This window comes from Bos javanicus, chromosome 21, assembly GCF_032452875.1.
Source record: "Bos javanicus breed banteng chromosome 21, ARS-OSU_banteng_1.0, whole genome shotgun sequence".
NCBI lineage: Eukaryota > Metazoa > Chordata > Mammalia > Artiodactyla > Bovidae > Bos > Bos javanicus.
In genome coordinates, this window is record NC_083888.1 from 26,618,701 (window position 1) to 26,639,523 (window position 20,823).

At 46.0% G+C, this 20,823-nt stretch overlaps 1 protein-coding gene across 6 annotated transcripts in view; it reads left to right on the forward strand.

Moving 5' to 3' along the window:
- The window catches only part of IL16 (interleukin 16), a 126,344-nt gene that overhangs the window by 69,599 nt on the left and 35,922 nt on the right, over positions 1 to 20,823 (forward strand). For all 6 annotated transcript variants that reach the window (XM_061394608.1, XM_061394603.1, XM_061394606.1 and 3 more), the window contains 5 exons: positions 723 to 831; positions 6,623 to 6,765; positions 7,683 to 7,793; positions 11,371 to 11,485; positions 20,538 to 20,611. In XM_061394608.1, coding sequence (XP_061250592.1) covers positions 723 to 831; positions 6,623 to 6,765; positions 7,683 to 7,793; positions 11,371 to 11,485; positions 20,538 to 20,611 — 552 coding nt within the window. The remainder of the gene's footprint in view (positions 1 to 722; positions 832 to 6,622; positions 6,766 to 7,682; positions 7,794 to 11,370; positions 11,486 to 20,537; positions 20,612 to 20,823) is intronic.

The following is a 20,823-nucleotide window of genomic DNA, read 5'->3' on the forward strand; positions in this document are numbered from 1 at the left end:
GACTCAGAAGTTGCAGCACATGGGCTTAGTTGCCTTGCAGCATGTGGGATCTTAGTTCCCCAACTAGGGATCAAACCTGTGTGCCCTGAAGTGAAAGGTAGATTCTCAACCACTGGACCACCAGGGAAGTCTCTGTCATTCAACATTTATTGCATTAGTTCAAAATTTATGCAATTTCTATTCATTATTATAATTTTTATTCTTCATAATATAAAAATACTCATTTCATATTCTTTATTAAATGAATTATATATCTATGAGTTAGTAGTATCAATGAGTTAATGCTGCTGCTGCTGCTGCTAAGTTGCATCAGTCGTGTCTGACTCTGTGCGACCCCATAGACGGCAGCCCACGAGGCTCCCCTGTCCCTGGGATTCTCCTGGCAAGAACACTGGAGTGGGTTGCCATTTCCTTCTCCAGTGCATGAAAGTGAAAAGTGAAAGTGAAGTCGCTCAGTCGTGTCCGACTCTTAGCAACCCCATGGACTGCAGCCTTCCAGGCTCCTCCGTCCGTGGGATTTTCCAGGCAAGAGCACTGGAGTGGGGTGCCATTGCCTTCTCCAATGAGTTAATGGATGGTAGTAATTCTAAATTCCTGCCTTCATAGAGCCTGTAGTATAGAGAAAGAAACAGACCATCTGACAAGTATTTCCATGGTCAGTGTTGAGATTTCATTTTTTTTCTCTTCTAATTTCTGAATTAAAAATGGAAATTGTTTTGCAGGAAACTTCTACAACTTCCTCTCGAGAAAAGTCCGGAAAACTGGACCCACAAAGTAATAACTTCCTGTTTCCCAAAGCCTGTCATCAAAGAACACGCAGCAACTCAACCAGTAAGTGTCGTTGAACCATCCTCAGGAGCAGGGCTTAGATTGTGGTGAATGCAGTAAGTCTCCTACATATTAACCTTTAAGTTGTGAACTTCCAAAGATGCAAACGTGTATTCTCAGGTCCAATCCTGGAAGTTAGTTCACGTGTCTGGCATATATTGTCATGTGCGTGCATCCTCTACAAATGGTTGTGCTTGTGTGTCCTTTAGTGTATAGGACTACATAGAGGACAGTAGTATCTTTATTTCAAGCCCAGGATGTCTGGAAGCAAGTGTAAAAGCAGTGGCGATGTAGCTGGCCTACTGTACTTTTCAAGGCACTGCACTATAAGATTTAAAGTGTTTTCTTTATTTTGGGTGTTTGTTTTTTATGTACCTATTATTTGTGTGAAAAGTGTTATAAACCTATTACAGTGCATTACTATTAATATATAGTCAATTGTGTTAGTTGGGTACCTAGGCCAACTTTGTTGGACTTATGAACAAATTGGACTTTACTCTCAGAACAGAACTCATTTTACTGCATTGGGAATATCAGTGATGTGGGAGATTTAGGGGAGGGTGGATCTCTGCTTGTCCAGCCAGACTGCTCCAAAATGGTGTCCACAGCTTCTCTGGAGCATCCTTCATTGCATGCGCACGCTCTGGCCAGCTGGAGCACCTCTGCTCTTGTCCATAGAGCTCTCTGTGGGTTGGTCAACTCCTCTTCTAGGTGGATCTCAAGTGCCAAGTTGAGAAGAGCTGACACTGAGGATAGAAGACAAGGACTTTACTCTTGCTCTGTCATCTGACAGATTCCTTGGTCTTAGGAAGTCCGTGGTCTCTCCCAGAGTTTTTGGCACCTCACCTGTTGCAGGATGGGAGTTGGGACTGAAAGATGTCATGATTCTTGGTTGTTGCAAATAGGATAACACTAATTCAAAAGTCAGAAAAATGTGAAGTATGCAGAAAAACATGAAGACGTTAAAAGCAAGCCAGATCTGAATATTAGAGACCATCTGCATCTCCAACTTGGCAGGCAGATTCTTTACCACTGAGCCACCAGTGGTAAAGCTTCCAGCTTCCAGCTTATGCCAACTCCAGAGTACCTCACTGGGCTTTGTTGTTTTCTTAAGCCCCGTCTACTGTTTGTAAATGGCCCCTTCATTCAATTTCTCAAAGTCCTAGCTCAATGTGCTTTTGGCTTCTGTCAAACCCTCACTGGTCCATGGGTCTATAAACTCAGTGGAAAGAATGCTTTTCTGCACAGGTGCAGTTCAACACCCCTTCATTATTTACTTCTCTTCTTTGGAGTGCTCCTGTTCTTCTATTCGGATGATCATCATTTTGTCAGTTATTTCTAAAAACTGTTTTGGTTAAATTAATATTTGGCTGCTGTATTTGCTGAACATACTTTTTTCAGTTTATTCTTTCTCTTTTAATTTTTTAACATGAAGATGTTCTCATCTGATCTAATCAAATCCATCAAATTTTTCCTGTCTAATCCTAAAAGTTTCTTCCACATGTAGAGAGCTATTACTTCTCATGTACACTTATTTAATTATTACACTATGACACCTTTAAATTGCCTCCAATTTATCAAGATTTACAAGGTAATTATAGATATATGCTTGCACATGTTTCTTGGATCATATTTGATTACAGATTTACGAGAGAACCACAGAAGTTATATAATATGAAGGTTATTTTGTGTAGAACCATACTGATTAAATTATTTCTACCTAGTATTTTATTCTAGCTTTTAAATGATTTGCCTTCCCCATAAATTTACTCTCTTTGTAGTTTATTTTTGATGTTTGATATGAAACAAAAATCTAGATAGATTTTTTTTTCCTAAGTGCCTGATTCCAGCATCAGTCATTGGTAGTTTTTGCCCATCCTTTTATTTCATTCTTTTTGCTTACTTTGTTTATCTCTTGCAAATGATATGCACTTAGATCTTGAAAGCAAATCTGGCAGTCTTTCTAAGAGAGAAGCTTAAGCCATTGACTTTAGTATTATAATTAATATTTGCTTTTATTCATATTCTTTTTAGGGCTTCCCAGGTGGTGCTAGTGGTAAAGAATCTGCCTGCCAATGCAAGAGACATAAGAGTTCAATCCCTGGGTTGGGAAGATCCTCTGGAGGAGAGCATGACAACTCGCTCCAGTGTTCTTGCCTGGGAAATCCCATGGACAGAGGAGCCTGGCAGGCTCTGGTCCATGGGGTTTCAAAGAGTCTTTCTATTTGTATGGTCACTTTTCATTTGTTTTCTGTGTTTAGTTTTTGCAGTAATTTGGAAGGTTTATTTAGTTTTTTATCACCACTTCTTCATTGATTAAGTTTAATCAATTAGGTTTAATCAATTATTAATAATAATACTTGAGACTGTATTTTTCCAAATTGTCAGCCTTATGGGAGATGGGGTTATTTGTCTGTAGACCCATTCCCATTTATTTCCCCATTTCATAATTCCATGTAAACTTAAATAAAAACTCATGTTATTATTGTTGTTCAGTCGTTCAGTTATGTCTGACTCTTTGCAACTCCCTGGACTGCAGCGCACCAGGCTTCCCTGTCCTTTACTATCTCCTGGAGTTTGCTCAAACTTTTGTCCATTGAGTCAGTAATGCCATCCAACGATTTCATCCTCTGTCATCCTCTTCTCCTCCTGCCTTCAATCTTTCCCAGCATCAGGGTCTTTTCCAATGAGTCAGTTCTTCGCATCAGGTGGTCAAATTTTGGAGCTTCAGCATCAGCCCTTCTAATGAATATTCAGGATTGATTCCCTTTAGGATTGACTGGTTTGATCTCCTTCTGTCCAAGGGACTCAAGAGTGTTCTCCAGCACCATAATTCGAAAGCATGTTATTATATAACCAAAAAATACATAGTTTCCCTGTCAAAAATTGTTTTGGCTTTTGCATTTGGATTTTATAACCCCATTTTCAGTGAACTCAGTGCTACATGCTAACTGGTTTCAACTCCCTCCCACCCCAGCCAAGGTGATAATTTTGATGTATTTCCTTGATGTTGGAACACATCCAGTAATTTTCAGAAGGGGCAGGAAAGGGCTCAGACCACCAGTTAGTGCTTTGGAGACACTGTTGTGTCCTGACTCCAGGCCTGTGTCCTTGCTGATCCAAACTCACAGTGGGAGCAGGAACCCCCTGCTCAGAAAGCCTGAGTTGACATTTATTTTTTTTTCTGCCTAGCTCAGTGAAGACAGAAACGGAGTTGGTGTGGCCGGTCTTGCTCCCATGGTGCCGGCCTGTGGCTCTAGGTGCTTCTGTCCTATAGGCTGATCCAAGTTGGCCACGTGTTTGCTTGTCCATATTCCCTGAACCCAAGCCATGCACTGCTGCCCTTCTTCATACGGTAGTCCCCTTGCCCTGCTGAGGGCAGGAGAATGGGAAACTGGGATCCATTTCCTCATGATAAAGTAAGGATTGGACTTTTGAGTTTCCCCAAAAGACCACTGGACACACCGCCAGGGGAGCCTGATAAGCACACAGACTCCCCCAGACCCCATCTGTACAGGCGTGGATTCAGCAGGTCTGGGTGGGGCATTGAAATTTGAGCCACTTATGATAAAACATTCAATAAATATGTTGCCTGGGCTTCCTTGTTGGCTCACTGGTTAACAGTCCACCTGCCAATGCAGGAGATGTGGGTTTGATCCTTGGTCTGGGAAGATCCCACATACCTGGGAGCAACTAAGCCTATGCACCACAACTGCTGAGCCTGTGCTCTAGAGCCCGGGAGCCGCAACTACTGAGCCCATGCACCCTACAGCCTGTGTTCTGCAACAAGAGAAGCCACCTCAATGAGAAGTCCATGCACCACAGCCAGAGAGTAGCCATTGCTTGCTGCAACTAGAGAAAAGCCTACACAGCCACAAAGACCCAGCATGGCCATAAATAAATAAACAAAAGTATATATTAAAAAAAAAAAAACATGATGCCCAGGCAGATTTAGGATCATCTATAGCTCCATTTCCCAACTCTGCCCCGTGAATCTTTGTCCCCTCTTTCTGGAGTGTGGTTTTCTGAAGCTCTCAGCTTCCTCTCTCTCCTGGCCCCTCTGGGGGCAGTTGGTCCCTGTGAGTTGGGGAGAACCACCTCCTAGTGTGGAGAGATGCTGGGAGCAGCTGCCCTCGCAGGGGAATGTTTCCCCAGCCACTCGGACCACCAGTGAACCACGACACCTCCTTTCTCCCCCAGGCCTTCGTCCCTTTCCTCCTCCTCCCTTAGGGATCTCACATCTCCATGAAACCCCACTGTGTTCCATTTTCTCAGCCCACTCTGGGTAGTGGCTTCCTGTCTCCAGCCTATAAAGCAACTTAAGTCTTTCCTACCCCAAGAATAAATGCAAACCAAAACTCTCTGCCAACCTGCCTTCTTCCCTCTGAACCACCACCAATTTCACATCTTTATCTTGGGGAATTTCCCACCAAAGCCACTTGTGTACTAGGAAAGCCCCGCCCTTCTTTGGGTGCCTGACGTCCAGTACGGTGGCCAGTGTCCACATCCTTCTCACTTGTAATGTGGCTTATCCAAATGGAGATGCTCAGAAGGGTAAAAAATGTGCGCATTTAAAAGACTAAGCACAAAACTAAAGAAAAGATGCAAAATACCTCATTAATAACTTTGCAGATTATTTATATGTTGAAATGACAGAGTTTAGGTATATTGAACTAAATAAAATATTAGGGACTTCCCTGGAAGTCTAGTGGTTAAGACTCTCCAGTTCCACTGCAGGAGACACGAGTTTGATCCCTGGTCAGGGAACTAGAATCCCTCAAGCTGTGAAGCATGACCAAAAAAAAAAAAAAATTATTAACATTAAACTCTTTTTCTTTTACTTTTAAAAATGTGGCTACTAGGAAATTTCAGATTACATATATGACTTGCATTGTATTTCAGTTGGGAAGCACTGGTCTTAGACAGCGAGGAGCCATGGCAGATAATCTCTGAAGATTTTTCCAGCTGAAAGCAGTAGGGTAGATTTCCTAGTGGGGTAAAAGGAAGTCTGAGTTTCCCCCTAAAGGAAGAGAAGATGATTGCCATGCATATTCTTAGATCCCCAAGGACTCAAGAGTTGACTCTTTGCCTGCCTGTGTTAGGGGTGTGTGGCCTTCCCTGGTCCCGCAATGGTAAAGAATCCACCTGCCAATGCAGGAGACCCCGGTTTGATCCCTGGGTTGGGAAGATCCCCTGGAGGAGGGCATGGCAACCCACTGCAGTATTCTTGTCTGGAGAATCCCACGGACAGAGGAGCCTGGTGGACTACAGTCCATGGGGTCGCAAAGAATCAGACATGACTCTTTACGTGCCTGTGTGCAAATGTGTGTGTAAGAGGCAGATCACCCAGGCTTCTGCCCCATCTCTCCTCTGGCCCTGCCTGTATGGGGCATCATTTCTGCTTTCCTCCTCTCTCTTGAAATGCCCCCCTCCTCACCCCCGGCAGCAGGGACTGGAGCTGACAGATCATTGTGGTTTCCTGAGGACCCAGCATCCTACTTGACATGTAGGAGAGGCCACATCAACCCTCACTAAGTTGAGCTGAGTTGAAATGGAAGCGACAGTCCCACCCTCACCCCGTGGAGCACACAGCATGGACGAAGGTAGCCAGAATACCGCCTACTTCTTCCTCTGCCCTCCCTATCATGTACCCAGCGCTGGGCGCTCCATGCTTCAAGTTCACTCTGGCCCCCAGCTTGTGAGGGCTGGCCGTGGGCGAGGACGGCGTTCTATCTAGAGCTTCACTGTCTGAGAGCACAAATGATTTCTCCCTTTCTTTCCTCTCCTGGGTTAGGTGTCAATCCCTATTGCACAGGAGAGATGGATTTTCCAACAACCAAGAAGTCAGCGGCTTCGGCGGATAGGCAGCCTTATTCCCTCTGCAGCGGCAGGAAGTCTCTCTCTCAACAACTGGACTTTCCCGCAGCAAAGGCTGTGGTAAGAACGAAGGGCAGGGAGGCCCGAGAAGAGGGAGCGAGGGGAAGACTGCTTGAAGAGCCTTCCTGGCGGTTTGATGTCCACAGGGCTACAGTGGTGAGGAGCTGGCTTGGGGGCAGAGAACCACATGAGGAATGGTCACCTGTGACCACTTCCCGCAGCTGCTTCCATGTTGTTAGGATCTCATGGGCAGAGAACACTCCACCTGTGCAGACCCTGAAGTGGGGCTTTACGTGGATCCCTTAATTTAATCTGTACAGTGACCCTAAGCGGTCGTCGAGGGAAGTGGGGGCAAGTTAAGGAAGGCATGGGAGTTCATATTTTTAAAAACAATTCTTAAAAAGAGTTCTATTTATTTATTCGACTCCACTGCAAGCATGTGGGATCTTAGTTCCCTGACCAGGAATCTAACCTGCGTCCCTGGCATCAGAAGGCAGATTGTTAACCACCAGATTACCAGGGAAGTCCCACATCTTGGGGTTCCTGACCCTCTGCCCACCACCCTGTTTCTGGCCCAGATGAGGGTCTCAGTAAATGTGTCTTGGATTCTGTTGAGGACATTCTCGGCCATTGACCTCCCAGCCTCTGCTGGGGACTCTGAGTATAGGACTCACTGTCTGTGGTCTGTGATGTGTGATCTGTGACTCGGGACTCACTCCTGTAACAAATCTTAGTGAGCATCTGGCTGCTGGTCGAAAAGGAGCCTGGGCTCAGCAAAGATGTCTCCTGGGGCCACCAAAACAGACCCTTGCACTGGACTCCCAACCATCCGCCCTGCATTCACCTCACTGCAGCCCCCATGCGGCAGACACTCAGAAGAGCAGGCATCAGGGTTTTCTCTGTGGGCTTTCCCCCTTCCTGGGGGAGTGAGCCAACATCCTTGGACTCATCCTCTCTCCACCTCACCCTTTTTCTAGGGCTTGTCAAGACCGACACGGTCGCTCAGCACAGCTCAGCTCGTGCAGCCCTCAGGGGGCCTCCAGGCATCTGTCATCTCCAACATCGTGCTGATGAAGGGCCAGGCCAAGGTGAGCAAGGACCATGGCCAGGGGAGGCTCCTGGATGAACATGTGTTCCCAAGGAGCTGTCATGTCACAGTGGGGATGGGGACAGGGGCTGGGGATCCGGGCTTAGAACAGGGGTGTCAGATGCTGTCATGCGAGCAGGCTCAGGGAGGGGTAGGCAACCTAGCTCTGCACAGAGCAGGTCATAGGAAGACGAATGTTCCCCAGTTTGTCCCTGGTTTGCTGTTTTTGAAAATAGTTTTACCCTATTTTGAAATTGATTCAGTTCAAATCATCGTCAGGGTCAGTTCAGGTGCTGTAACAAAAATACCTTAGACTGGGCAGCTTAAACAGCTTATGTTTATTTCTCATGGCTCTGGAGGCTGGGAGTCGAAGTTGAAGGTGCTGGCAGTTGCCATGCATGTTGAGGACTTCTTCCCTGATTTTACAGTGGCTAAGTTGGTAAAGAAGCTGCCTGCAATGCAAGAGACCCAGGTTTGATCCCTGGGTCGGGAAGATCCCCTAGAGGAGAGCATGGCAACCTGCTCCCATATTCTTGCCTGGAGAATCCCATGGACAGAGGAGCCTACAGACAGAGGACTGTAACCCAAGGCAGGCTACAGTCCTTGGGTCCCTGAGTCGGACACGACTGAGCGACTGAGCACACACATAGTTGATGTACAATATTATATGTTTCAGGTGTACAACATAGTGACTCACAATTTTTAAAGATTATATTCTGTTCACAATTACTGTAAAATATTGGCTCTGTTCCCTGTGCTGTGCAATGTCTCCTTATAGCCGACATATTTCATATACAGTGGTTGTGCTTCTTCATCTCCTCCTCCTATCTTGCCCCTGCCCCCTTCATGAGGGCTCCACATTTATGGCCTAGTCACCTCTGAAAGTTTCCCCCTAATGTATTGATTTGATGGGGAGAACACCCATTCAGTCCATGTGTCTCCCCGAATTCAGATATGCAGACTGATTTTAGCCTCACAGTCGAGAAATACTGAAAGATAAGGAGAAAAGCAGTAGAGGTGGTGGGACAGCCCCAGTGCTCTGGGCACACCCCACAGACCATGCTGCCCCGAGCAAGGAGATGACATGGGCACCGAAGAACTTCTGAGGTGGACACGGCTGCTGCTGCAGAGTTCTCAGGCCAGCCCAAGTGACCTAGATGCTTAATGGAAGAGTAGGTTTCTACCCACCTCATGATTTTGGCATGTGGTGTGAGAAGCTATTCACCAAAATGGTCTTCCTAGAGGAAGGTTCCACACGTCTAAAGTCCTCCTCTCCACCCCTCATCACTTCTATCTCCTGGGATCTCAGCAGAGAAACGAGGAGAAACCAGTGGGAAGAGCTAAGATAACTGTCCCTCTAGTCACAAGGGAGTCACTCTTTCCAGTGCCCAATTTTCTCCAAACAGCTTCTCTTCCTGATTTGTAAATCACAATGCTCTTACCTTCTTGCATTTTTTGTTGTCCGACTCTTTGTGACCCCATGGACTGTAGCATGCCAGGCTTCCCTGTCCTTCATCATCTCTTGCATTTGGGCAGATGCATTTTAATACCATCAACTTTGAGATTGTTTTTGAGATTGTCTTTTGCAGTGCTCAAAAGAAGGCAAGGACTTCCCTGGTGTCCAGCAGTTAAGAGTCTGTGCTTTCAATGCAAGGAGCGAGGGTTCGATTCCTGATTGGGGAACTAAGATTCTATGTGTGCATGGCACAGCCTAAAAAATAAAAGTTGTATACATATAAAAAGGAAGGCAGAATGGAAAAGGGTACCAACCCTCTAGCAAAGATGATTAAAAATGGTGTCAGTTATCTCAGTGTGCGCAGACTGTACAGTCAGTGAGTAGACTCCATGGGTGTATGCATCACTGAGCAGGTTGAATCGGCCTTGATGGGAAGCAGGAACGTATTTGGCATAGGAAGCCTGGAGTGCAGAGCAGGAGTGGTGGCTTCAGAAATAGGGCAGGCCTCCCACTGTCTCCCTCACATAACCTCCACACCCAAGACCTCATCATTAACAGGCATGAGTAGGAGTGAGGCCAGAACTGAGTTGAGGAGGAGGAAGCAGAGCTGGAAGGATCCACCAGCACTTGAGGTAGAAGAAGTGAAGTAGCTCAGTCGTGTCCGACTCTTTGCAACGCCATGGACTGTAGCCTACCAGGCTCCTCCCTCCATGGGATTCTCTAGGCAAGAATACTGGAGTGGGTTGCCATTTCCTTCTCCAGGGGATCTTCCCCATCCAGGGATTGAACCTGGGTCTCCCGCATTGCAGGCAGACGCTTTAACCTAAAGTCAAACCACAAAAGCAGCTGCCAAAACACAGGCACAGCACCAGGGGATTTGCAGGGATCCTTCCATTAACTGTTAGAAAACCCTATTATTTTCTGCTAATAGATGAGGAGGGCTTACCTGGTGGTTCAGCAATCAAGAATCCACCTGCCTATACAGGGGACCTGAGTTTGATCCCTGGGTCGGGAAGATCCCCTGGAGAAGGAAATGGCAATCCACTCCAGTATTCTTGCTGGAGAATCCCATGGACAGAGGAGCCTGGCGGGCTACAGTCCATGGGGTCGGAAAGAGTCAAACACGACTGATGCCTGAATAACAACGTAGACAAGGAGCTGAGAATCTGGGACTCACAGGACTTGCCAAGATCACTTGGTTAGTGAGCAACTGAACCATGACAGTGACTGAAGACCTTCTGACCCCGGGCTCTTGTTCTTGTCCACTGGATCATTCTGCCTCACTAGGGCAGGTGAAAGTTTGGGTCTAGAGCAATTATTTCAGCCAGGAAGAAGCTGGGAACCCAAACAGAAGCCCAACCCACTTTCTCATTTTCCTACCACTGTGCTTCTCCTGGACACCACTGGTCTCCCGGTCCTGCAACACCCACCACCTTCACCAGAAGCTCACACCAGCACTGTGTCCACACTGCTTTCCTGTCTGGCCCCTGCTCACTGGGTTCTCTTAGGATCTGAAGGTGGCTCTCAGGCCTGCCGCCTCTGTGATGCTGGGTGATGCATGAACTTCTCTGAGGAGCCTAGGAGAAACTGCCCAGCCGCAGTGATGCTGATACCTGGCAGCCATCACTTGGAGGGATCTTCCTGGGAGCCATGATGCTGACCACGCCCTGACATGCTTGTGAGCTGAATCCAGAGGCCCAGCCTCCAGCCAGTGTTCATGCCTTCACTCTACAACATATATTTCCTGAGTGTCTGCCTCCGGAGACCAGACCCTGACAAATAAGATGCACCCACTGCCTCCCTGAGCTCACAGTCTCAAGAGGAGCTCCCTGCAACCCAGGCTAAGCCTCCTTGGGAAGTTGTTGTTGTTGTTGTTTAGTCATGTCTGACTCTTTGCGACCCCATGGACTATAACCCACCAGGCATCTCTGTTCATGGGATTTCCCAGGCAAGTATACTGCAGGGGGTTGCCATTTCGTTTCTCAGGGGATCTTCCCCACCCAGGGATCGAATGTGGATTTCCTGCATTAGCAGGTGGGTTCCTTTATCACTGAGCCACTGGGAAACCCCAGTGAATGGCATGGAACATGCCTCAGTCTGACCTTCTCCTCTTCTTTCCCAGGGCCTGGGCTTCAGCATTGTTGGAGGCAAGGACAGCATCTATGGCCCCATTGGAATTTACGTTAAAACCATCTTTGCAGGGGGAGCAGCAGCAGCTGATGGAAGGCTACAAGAAGGTAGATCTCTGAGGCTTTACTAGGTGACATTTGAGGAATCGAAAGAGAATCCCCAGGCTCCCCAGGCTTCCAGTAGACACTGTTTGTGTGGGCCATTTTAAAGTCTTTATTGAATTTACTACAAAATTGCTTCTGTTTTATGTTTTGGTTTCTTGGCTGTGAAGCATGTGGGATCTTAATTCCCCAACCAAGAATCGAACCCAGATCCCCTGCATTGGAAGGCAAAATCTTAACCACAGGACCACTAGGGAAGCCCTGGTAGAAGCTCTTGGGAACGTAACATGTGTCTCAAGCCTTCAGAATCCAGCTTGCATGGATTCTGCAGAGAGTCTGCAAGCAGTGGGATACACGGCCGTGATGGCTCTGTCATGCCTGGCCCGTTGGCTGGGTGTGTTTGCACCCTCAGTCTATCACTGGCCTGGGACAGAGGACCAAGGCATCTGCTCTGCCCCTTGCATTCCTATTGCTCCCTTTGCTTTTCAAGGCTCCTCTCAGTTGCTGGCACCCCGCTCCCATTGACATCCTGTTTCTTTTCTGTTGTCTGCCCACCCCAGCCCACAACCATGGGGAGCCAGGCCCAGTGCTCTAATGAGTTGGGTGAATGTTCTCTGCGAGCCTGTCCTGTTCTGGACTCTAGGAATGCAGAGAATTATCAGATGGGGTCCTTCTACTGAGGAGCTAATGGTTCACCCCACTGCCCTCCTTCCCCTTCTGCCCACCTGTGCTATCAACTATCTCCCTTCAGCTTATTCATCTCTTCTGGGGAGGGAAGCCCCTGAGAGAAAGGGGTTGAAGGGCCTGAGATGCTCCCCAAGTGCCCCTCTCTGTCTTCTTGTCCTGGAGGGGAGAGTTTTCTCCCCACCCAGTCCCACCCCACAATCACCCACCAGTTATTGGATAAGACGCTTGACCCCATGTTCTAACTGGAAGGCAGAATTTGGGAGCAGATGGTCATGGAGCAGACTGAAAACCGTGCAGGCCTGACACTGGGCTACAAATGGATCTTTAAAGACAAGAGACCTCACAACCTTCCTTCTCTTCCCTATCAGGCCAGTTTCTGCACACTTTGCTGGGAGCCTTACCACCTTTAATAATCTAACTTGTTCAGGGTAGGGTTGACCAACTAGAGCCTTGCAGGCCACATCTGGGCCACTGCCTATGTTTATAAGGCTCACGAATGAAGGACAGTTTCCCTGTTTCTTCAATGGTTGAAAAAAAGTCAAAAGAGGTTTTGATGCTTTTGTGACAAATTAAATTCAAATTTCAGTCTCCATAGAAGAGCTTTACTGGGACACAGCCGTGCTCACTCATTGACCTCTGGTCTACAGCTGCTCTTAGGCAGCATTGAGTAGTTTCTACAGACAGCTTGTGCTTGCAAAGTTTAAAACATTTTCTGTCTGGCTCTTTATAGAAAAAGTTTGCCAACTGTAACATTATACAGGGTTATGCATACGGATTTTATTATATGGACAGTGGGGAGTGTTGGAACCTTTTTCTAATTTGGGAGGGACTGGCCAGGACCAGGGTCTTTTTATTTGTTTTTTTTTTTTAAGATGATTCAGGAAGCTGAGTGTAAGATGAAGTGGACTGGCCAGACACCAGAAACAGTAAAACCAGCTTAGAAGCTATTTTAAGAGCCAGGCTCCTAGCTCTTCAGGGTCTTCCCTGAGGCTGTAAACTTGAGAAGAGAAAGATGCTGAAGGGTAAAGCAGTGGCTTCTGTGGCAGTGGCAGATGAGGCCAGAGAACCCCTGAAGTTGTCTGATCTTAGTAAACTAGAGAACAATGATGAGTTACATAGAATAGGAGGCAGAGGACTGGATGAATCACAAGCTGGAATCAAGATTGCCCAGAAAAATATCAACAACCTCAGATATGCAGATGATACAACTCTAATGCCAGAAAGTGAAGAGGAACTAAAGAGCCTCTTGATGAGGGTGAAAGAGGAGAGTGAAAAAAACTGGCTTAAAACTCAACATTCAAAAAATGGGGAAAAAAAAAACCAAAGATCATGGCATCCAGGGCCATCACTTCATGCAAATAGATGTGGAAAAAGTGGAAACAATGACAGATTTTATTTTCTTGGGCTCCAAAATCACTGCAGACAATGACTGCAGCCACAAAATTAAAAGATGCTTGCTCCTTAAAAGAAAAGTTATGACAAACCTAGACAGCATATTAAAAAGCGGAGACATCATTTTACCCACAATGGTCCATCTAGTCAAAGCGATGGTTTTTCCAGTAGTCATGTATGGATATGAGAGTTGTACCATAAAGAAGGCTGAGTGCCAAAGAATTGATGCTTTCAAACTGCGGTGCTGAAGAAGACTCTTGAAAGTCACTTGGACTGCAAGATCAAACCAATCAATCCTAAAGGAAATCAACCCTGAATATTCATTGGAAAGACTGATTCTGAAGCTGAAACTCCAATACTTTGGCCACCTGATGCGAACAGCCAACTCATTGGAAAAGACCCTGATTCTGGGAAAGATTGAGGAGGATCGGGGGTGACAGAAGGTGAGATGGTTGGGTAGCATCACCAACTCAATGGACATGAGTTTGAGCAAACTCCAGGAGAAGGACACGGAAGCCTGGTGTGCTGCAGTACATGGGGTTGCAAAGAGTTGAACACGACTTAGTGACTGAACAGCAACCACACAAGAAGGTGAAGGAAGAGGACCAAATGAAGATATTCAGGTTTCAACAGCAGAGTGGAGTCAGGTCTCCAGGTGACCACTAGGTGGCGCAGTCCAACAGGCGAGTGAAAATTTGGGTCCCAGTTCAAGAAGGGACTTAAGCTTGTTGAATTGTTTTTGGGGTCATGTGGAAAATAGCTGAAGTTATAGAGTGGATAAAGGAGGCAGGGAAGAGTGGAGAGTGAAGAGGGCTGAGGCACAGCTTTAGGGGAATAACTGAATCCAGAGGCCTGCAGAGGAGTCCCTGAAAGAAAAAGAAGAAAGTAGATCAGGATCTTGAGACTCTGATTTATATCTGGTGAACTTTTCTGTGTTTGAATAAAAGATGGAGGAGGAACTGAAGTGGCCAGGAGAAACCAGCTTCATGGATTTTCTTTCCAGGTATTTGTCTCCCTTAGTTCGTAGTAATCATAAGAGTTCGGTGAAAAAGACACTCAGCTAGTTTGCAGTCCTCGATTCTAGCCTCAGATAGTTGACTGAATCCCCTTTTGTAACTTCTTTCAAAAGAGAAGCTTAAGAATAGGGCCTCGAGGGGCTTCCCTGGTGGCTCGGCGGTAAAGAATCTGTCTGCCAATGCAGGAGACACAGGTTCGATCCCTGGTCGGGGAAGATCCCACATACTGAGGAGCAACTAATCCCATGTGACACAATTATGGAAGCCCTCTCACCCCAGAGTTCACGCTCTGCAACTAGAGAAACCACCACAATAAGAAATCCACGCCCCACAACTAGAGAGCAGCCCTTGACGACTAGACAAAAGCCCATGTACCAACAAAGACCCAGCACAGGCACAAATAAATGGATGAATGAATAATTTTTTTAAAGAAAAGAATTCACAGGGGATATATCTGTTGTGTCGACTGAAAACAAGAAGATGCACAATGTGAGAGGTGGAGTTAAGTTTCATTTGGGGCAAAATGAGGACTGCAGCCCAGGAGACAGCACCTCACATAGTTCTGAGAGACTGCTCCAAAGAGGCAGTGGGGGCAGGTAAGTATATAAGATTTGGTGAAGGAGGTGTTCGGTGCAATCAAGCACTTATTTTACAAGAGGTTTTCTGCTAGTCACGAGGAGCTAATGTCACCATGAAAGGACTTAGTGCTTTTCTAGATATGAGGAAATGTGAGGATTGGGGTCATAAAATCAGTTCCTGAAAATATCAATCTATAAAGATCTGTTCCACCGGTTTCCCGGGAGCTCAAAGAGCCTCACTCTCTACCCTGGACTCCCTTCAGGGCGTGTCAAAGGTCAACAGCTGCAGCAGCACAGGGTTCAATCTCCTCAGAGGCAGATGGCAGATGCCCTTGGCAGGTGCCACTTTGTAGTTGACAGGTGCAACAAAACTATTGTGTCCAGATCAAGGCTAATAATGTTTCATCTGTATTCCCCTTGCAAAAAAATGATTGTGTAAAATTTATATGGCAAAACTGAGGCTAAACACCTTCCACCAAAAATGACCAAATAAGGAATAAAGACTCTGGAGGTTCCAGAGTTGGGCTCTGTGGCTCCCTTGAGATGGACCTTCTAATAATTTGAAAACAAGTTCAGGATTTTGCGTAATGAAGAATGGGTAGTGAAGTATGAAGTATGGCCTTTATAAATCCTTCCTTCAGCATGCACTTAGTTATATTGTGATTATTTTTTTAATTTGTCAGTTTTCATTCCTCAACTTGGCATCTTCTAAGGAAGAGGACTGAGCCTTTTGTTTTTCTCCTCTAGTTTTAGCAACTGAACATATTAAGCTGATTTGAATATTCTCCCCATCACTTTTATTGTCACAGACACGTTGGATAAAATAGCACATTCAAACTTTAGAGAAAGAAATGGAAACACCCAGCTTCTCAGACACAAAGAAACCACTTGATCTTAAGCATGACCTTCCCAGGAATTGATGATGTGATAGTGAAACTGACGGGTGTCATTTCCAGGGCTCCAAAGAGCTCTGGTACCATTGTTCTTTATGTCTCAGCACAGAAAGAATTCAGTGAGAGACAAAGTAGTAGTTAAGAAGTGGTTTATTAGAATAGGACACTTGTGAGTTCTATAGATGGGCAGGTGAGAAATGCCACCCCCTGAGACTTACTGGGCTACAGTTTTATAATAATAAGGAAATGTGGGGAGGAGGAGAAGACCTTCTTTCTCTTTCTTGAGTAGACGTCATGCGTCCATCATCAGTTCCTCTTCCAGGTTGGGCAGGCAAGTTTTCTTCTCCCTGCAGATCCACAAATTACTGTTTTTCATGTGTGCAGAGAGCGTGTCCTAGGGATCATTACCTTACTGAGCTCACTGGGCAGGATGGGGGCTCACGCCACTGTTGTTTCACTGTTTGGGGGCATGTCTCCTGCTTCTGTCGCATGGTTTTGTTGCTAAACAAGACTGCTTGGTTAAGCAAACCTGCTTTCCTGAGTAATCATTAGCTGACAGGGTCTCCCATGTTTTTTCTACTCACAGTCCCCTAGTGGAATTAACTATTTAATCACCTACTTTGTCTCTTCTCTCTGTCCCTGTCAGTAGCACAGGAAGCTGCTTATGGGGCATAAGGCCCAAGGACTGGGGTTTGATGCCCACACAGGGACAGGGGAGGTGGCCATGGGCCCTGGGAACCTCTGAGAACCTGCAGAAAGCCTTCATGCTCATGAGCCAGCAAGCCAAGGGAAGCAAGGAGGAAACATAACTTTGCCCTTGGCTCTTGCGTGGAAGAAAGACATCTCCCTCAAGAAAACAAAGAGTCAGTCTGTGTCTGGGTGAGTCTGCAGCTTTCCCATCAGAACCTGGGTCTCAGCACTTCCACGCCACAGAGCTAATGTTACAACTAGTCCTAAACCAGCCCTGAGACCCCTGTGTGCCTACTGGAAAAAAAAAGGGAAAAAATAAAAGTTAGCAGTCTGAGGGCTATGGGAGTTCCACTAGAAAACAAGCTCCCCTTGAAAATGAGTTGAAAATAAAGACTATAACTTTTCAGCCATAAAAAGAATTAAATCCTGCCGCTTAGGACAACATGGATGGACCTTGAAGACATTATGCTGTGTGAGATAAATCAGACAGAGAAAGACAGTACATGATCTTACTTACATGTGGACTGAAAACAAAACAAAAAACCTGAACTCACAGACTCAGAGAATAAATGGGTGGTTGCTCATGAGGTGGGCAAAGTTGATGAAGGTGGTCAAAAGCCATAAACTTCCAGTTATAAAATGAATAAATCATGGTGACTTTAGTTAATAATATTATATTGTGCGTTTGAAAGTTGCTAAGAGAGTAGAGCTTTTTAAAAAAATTGTATTGAAGTATAGACGATTTACAGTGTTGTGCTAATTTCTATTGTATAGCAAAGTGACTCAGCGATACACATATTCTTTTTCATACTCTTCTCCATTACGGTTTATCACAGGATATTGAGTGTAGTTCCCTGTGCTGTGCAGTAGGACCTTCCTGTCTATCCATCCTGTATATACTAGTTTGCATCTGCCAATCCCAAACTCCACTCCTTCCCTCTTCCAGCCCTCCACTGCTTTGACAACCACACCCCTCTTTAGATAGTAGATCTTGAAAGTTTTCTCATCACAACAACAATAACAACAAAATCAACTTGTAACCAGGTGTGGTGACTAATATTAACTAGATTATGAGTTTGAGAAAACTCCTGGAGGTGGTGAAGGACAGGAAAGCCTGGCGTGTTGCAGTCCATTGGGTCAAAAAGAATCAGACATGACTTAGCGACTGAACAACAACAATATTGTGGTAATTATTTCTCAGTGTATAATATGCTGAAAAAATAAAAGAAGTAACTGAAAACAATAAGGAAAGAATAGAACACAATGAAAAGATAAATGTGAAAAAATAACTTAGAAATTAAAAAAAGTAAAGTCATTGCCAGGAGAAATATCAACCTCAGATATACAGAGGACACCACCCTTATGGCAGAAAGTGAAGAGGAACTAAAAAGCCTCTTGATGAAAGTAAAAGAGGAGAGTGAAAAAGTTGGTTTCAAACTCAACATTCAGAAAATGAAGATCATGGCATCTGGTCCCATCACTTCATGGGAAATAGATGGGGAAACAGTGGAAACAGTGTCAGACTTTATCTTTTTGGGCTCCAAAATCACTGCAGTTGGTGACTGCAGCCATGAAATTAAAAGACGCTTACTCCTTGGAAGGAAAGTTATGACCAACCTAGATAGCATATTGAAAAGCAGAGACATTACTTTGCCAACAAAGGTCCATTTAGTCAAGGCTATAGTTTTTCCAGTGGCCATGCATGGATGCGAGAGTTGGACTGTGAAGAAAGCTGAGCACTAAAGAATTCATGCTTTTGAACTGTGGTGTTGGAGAAGACTTTTGAGAGTCCCTTGGACTGCAAGGAGATCCAACCAGTCCATTCTGAAGGAGATCAGCCCTGGGATTTCTTTGGAAGGAATGATGCTAAAGCTGAAACTCCAGTACTTTGGCCACCTCATGCGAAGAGTTGACTCATTAAGACTCTGATGCTGGGAAGGATTGAGGGCAGGAGGAAAAGGGGACGACAGAGGATGAGATGGCTGGATGGTATCACTGACTCGATGGACATGAGTTTGAGTGAACTCTGGGAGTTGGTGATGGACAGGGAGGCCTGGTGTGCTGTGATTCATGGAGTGGCAAAGAGATGGACACGACTGAGTGACTGAACTGAACTGAACTGAAAGTCATTGAAATTTAAAAACAAACAAACCTCAGTGGGTGGGTTAGACAGCAGATAAATGCAACTGTCAGGAGAATATGTGAGCTGGAAATTATCCAGGGAGGCCACACAGAGCAATGGAGGAAAAAAAGATGAGCACTAGAGAAACATGGAGAATAGGTTGAGAAGGTCCAGAATATCTAATGGGAATTCTAGAAAGAAAGAACATCGTGAAAGCAGGGGAGTGATAGGTGATGAGAGCATAGTTAAGAATATTCTAGAATTATTTCAAAGCCCAGAACTTCAATACGAGGAAGCACCCCAATACATCCTAGTTAAAATTCAGGCTATTGAAGACAAATGAAAAAGTATATTTAAAACAACCAGAGAAAAAAAGATGGATTGTCTATAATGGAACCATAATTAAGTGACTGCAGATTCAGCAAAAGCAATTAGACCAGAAAGTCATGTAAAAAATACAGAGGCAGAGGACTTCCCTGGCGGTCCAGTGGACTCTGCTTCCACTGCAGAGGGCACAGGTTCAATCCCTGGTTGGGGAACTAAAATCCCACATGCCTCGCAGTGTGGTCAAACAAAACAAAACAAAAAAACAGAGACAGTGCTCTCTGTTGGTGTATTGAATAGATTGAGTGAATGGGAGAAAGTGATTTTCTGTGCACATAAAAATGGATTTCTGGATACAGAAAACATTTTTCTCTTAGGTGTGTTAGTGTTGTGGAGACAGGACTTGGAGTAAAAAGCCCCTAGTCCTAATTCTTACTACCTCCTAATTCTTACTACCATTTGAACTTCAGCTTTCCCTGAGCTCACTTTCCTCTTCTGTAAGACAAGATCTTCATGGCATTCTGGAAACATCACATCCAACCCACTTTTACTGAGTACTAGGGAGGCCTCACCCAGAACTGGCCCTGGGGGTACAGCATCTGCTGTTACAAAGCCCCATCTTCAGGGAGGGACTCTCTCGGGCTATCAGTCACCACTGGGGTGATGAGAGCTCTGAGAGTGGGAGGTGCCACATGCCTCAAGAGCACAAAATCAGAAGAGACTGAGAGGTTGAGGCAGTAGCTGAGACTTCCCTGGTGGTCCAGTGGTTAAGAATCCACCTTCTAATGCAGGGGACACAGGTTCAATCCCTGATCAGGGAACTAAGATCCCACATGCCACAGGGCCACTAAGCCCACTCACGGCAACTAAAGAAAGCTTGTGGACCACAACAAAGACCCAGTGCAACAAAAAATAAAGAGATGGTAGCTGAAAAAGGTAGGAGACACACGTTGTAGTTGAGAAGATCCATGGAAACGAGCACGGAGCTTCACAGATGACAGTGGAAAGGCCGGTGTACGATGTTTCAGCAAATGGTCCGGGGAGAGGGCAGCATCAGGGGCTGAGGCGGGAGCGGAAGAGGTGAAGCCAGGAGGTGGACAGGGAGCCGACCGGGCCAGGCCTTGGGTAAGGACCCTGGACCGTAAGAGGGGCCAGAGAAGGCCCAGCCCTGCTGCCCTGCCTGCCTCTCAGTGGGAGAGACCTGGGTGAGTAATGTTCTCTGTGGTGGTTTGTGCATCACACAGAGAGCTGGACAGGGGGTTAAGGGAGCGCACTAGAGTTTAAGGTGGGGGTAACGCCCCTCTTGGGGCCACACTCTCTTCAGCTACGATTCCTCCCTCCTCCCTCTCCCAACAGGTGATGAAATTCTGGAACTCAATGGGGAGTCGATGGCTGGACTGACACATCAGGATGCTTTACAGAAGTTCAAGGTGACCGTTCGTTATCCCTCTATGGCCAAATGCTCAGGCCTCCAGACAAAGGAGCCAAGCTCCCAACGTCACCCTACTTCCTTCAAACCTACACATTCTAATGGTGGGCTCCTTTGCGTGGGGCACCCCGCTGACACCAATCTTGGCACAGTGCCCAAAAGAGGCCTCACTCAGGAAATCACAGTGTGGTCAGGACTGTTGCCTGAGGCCAC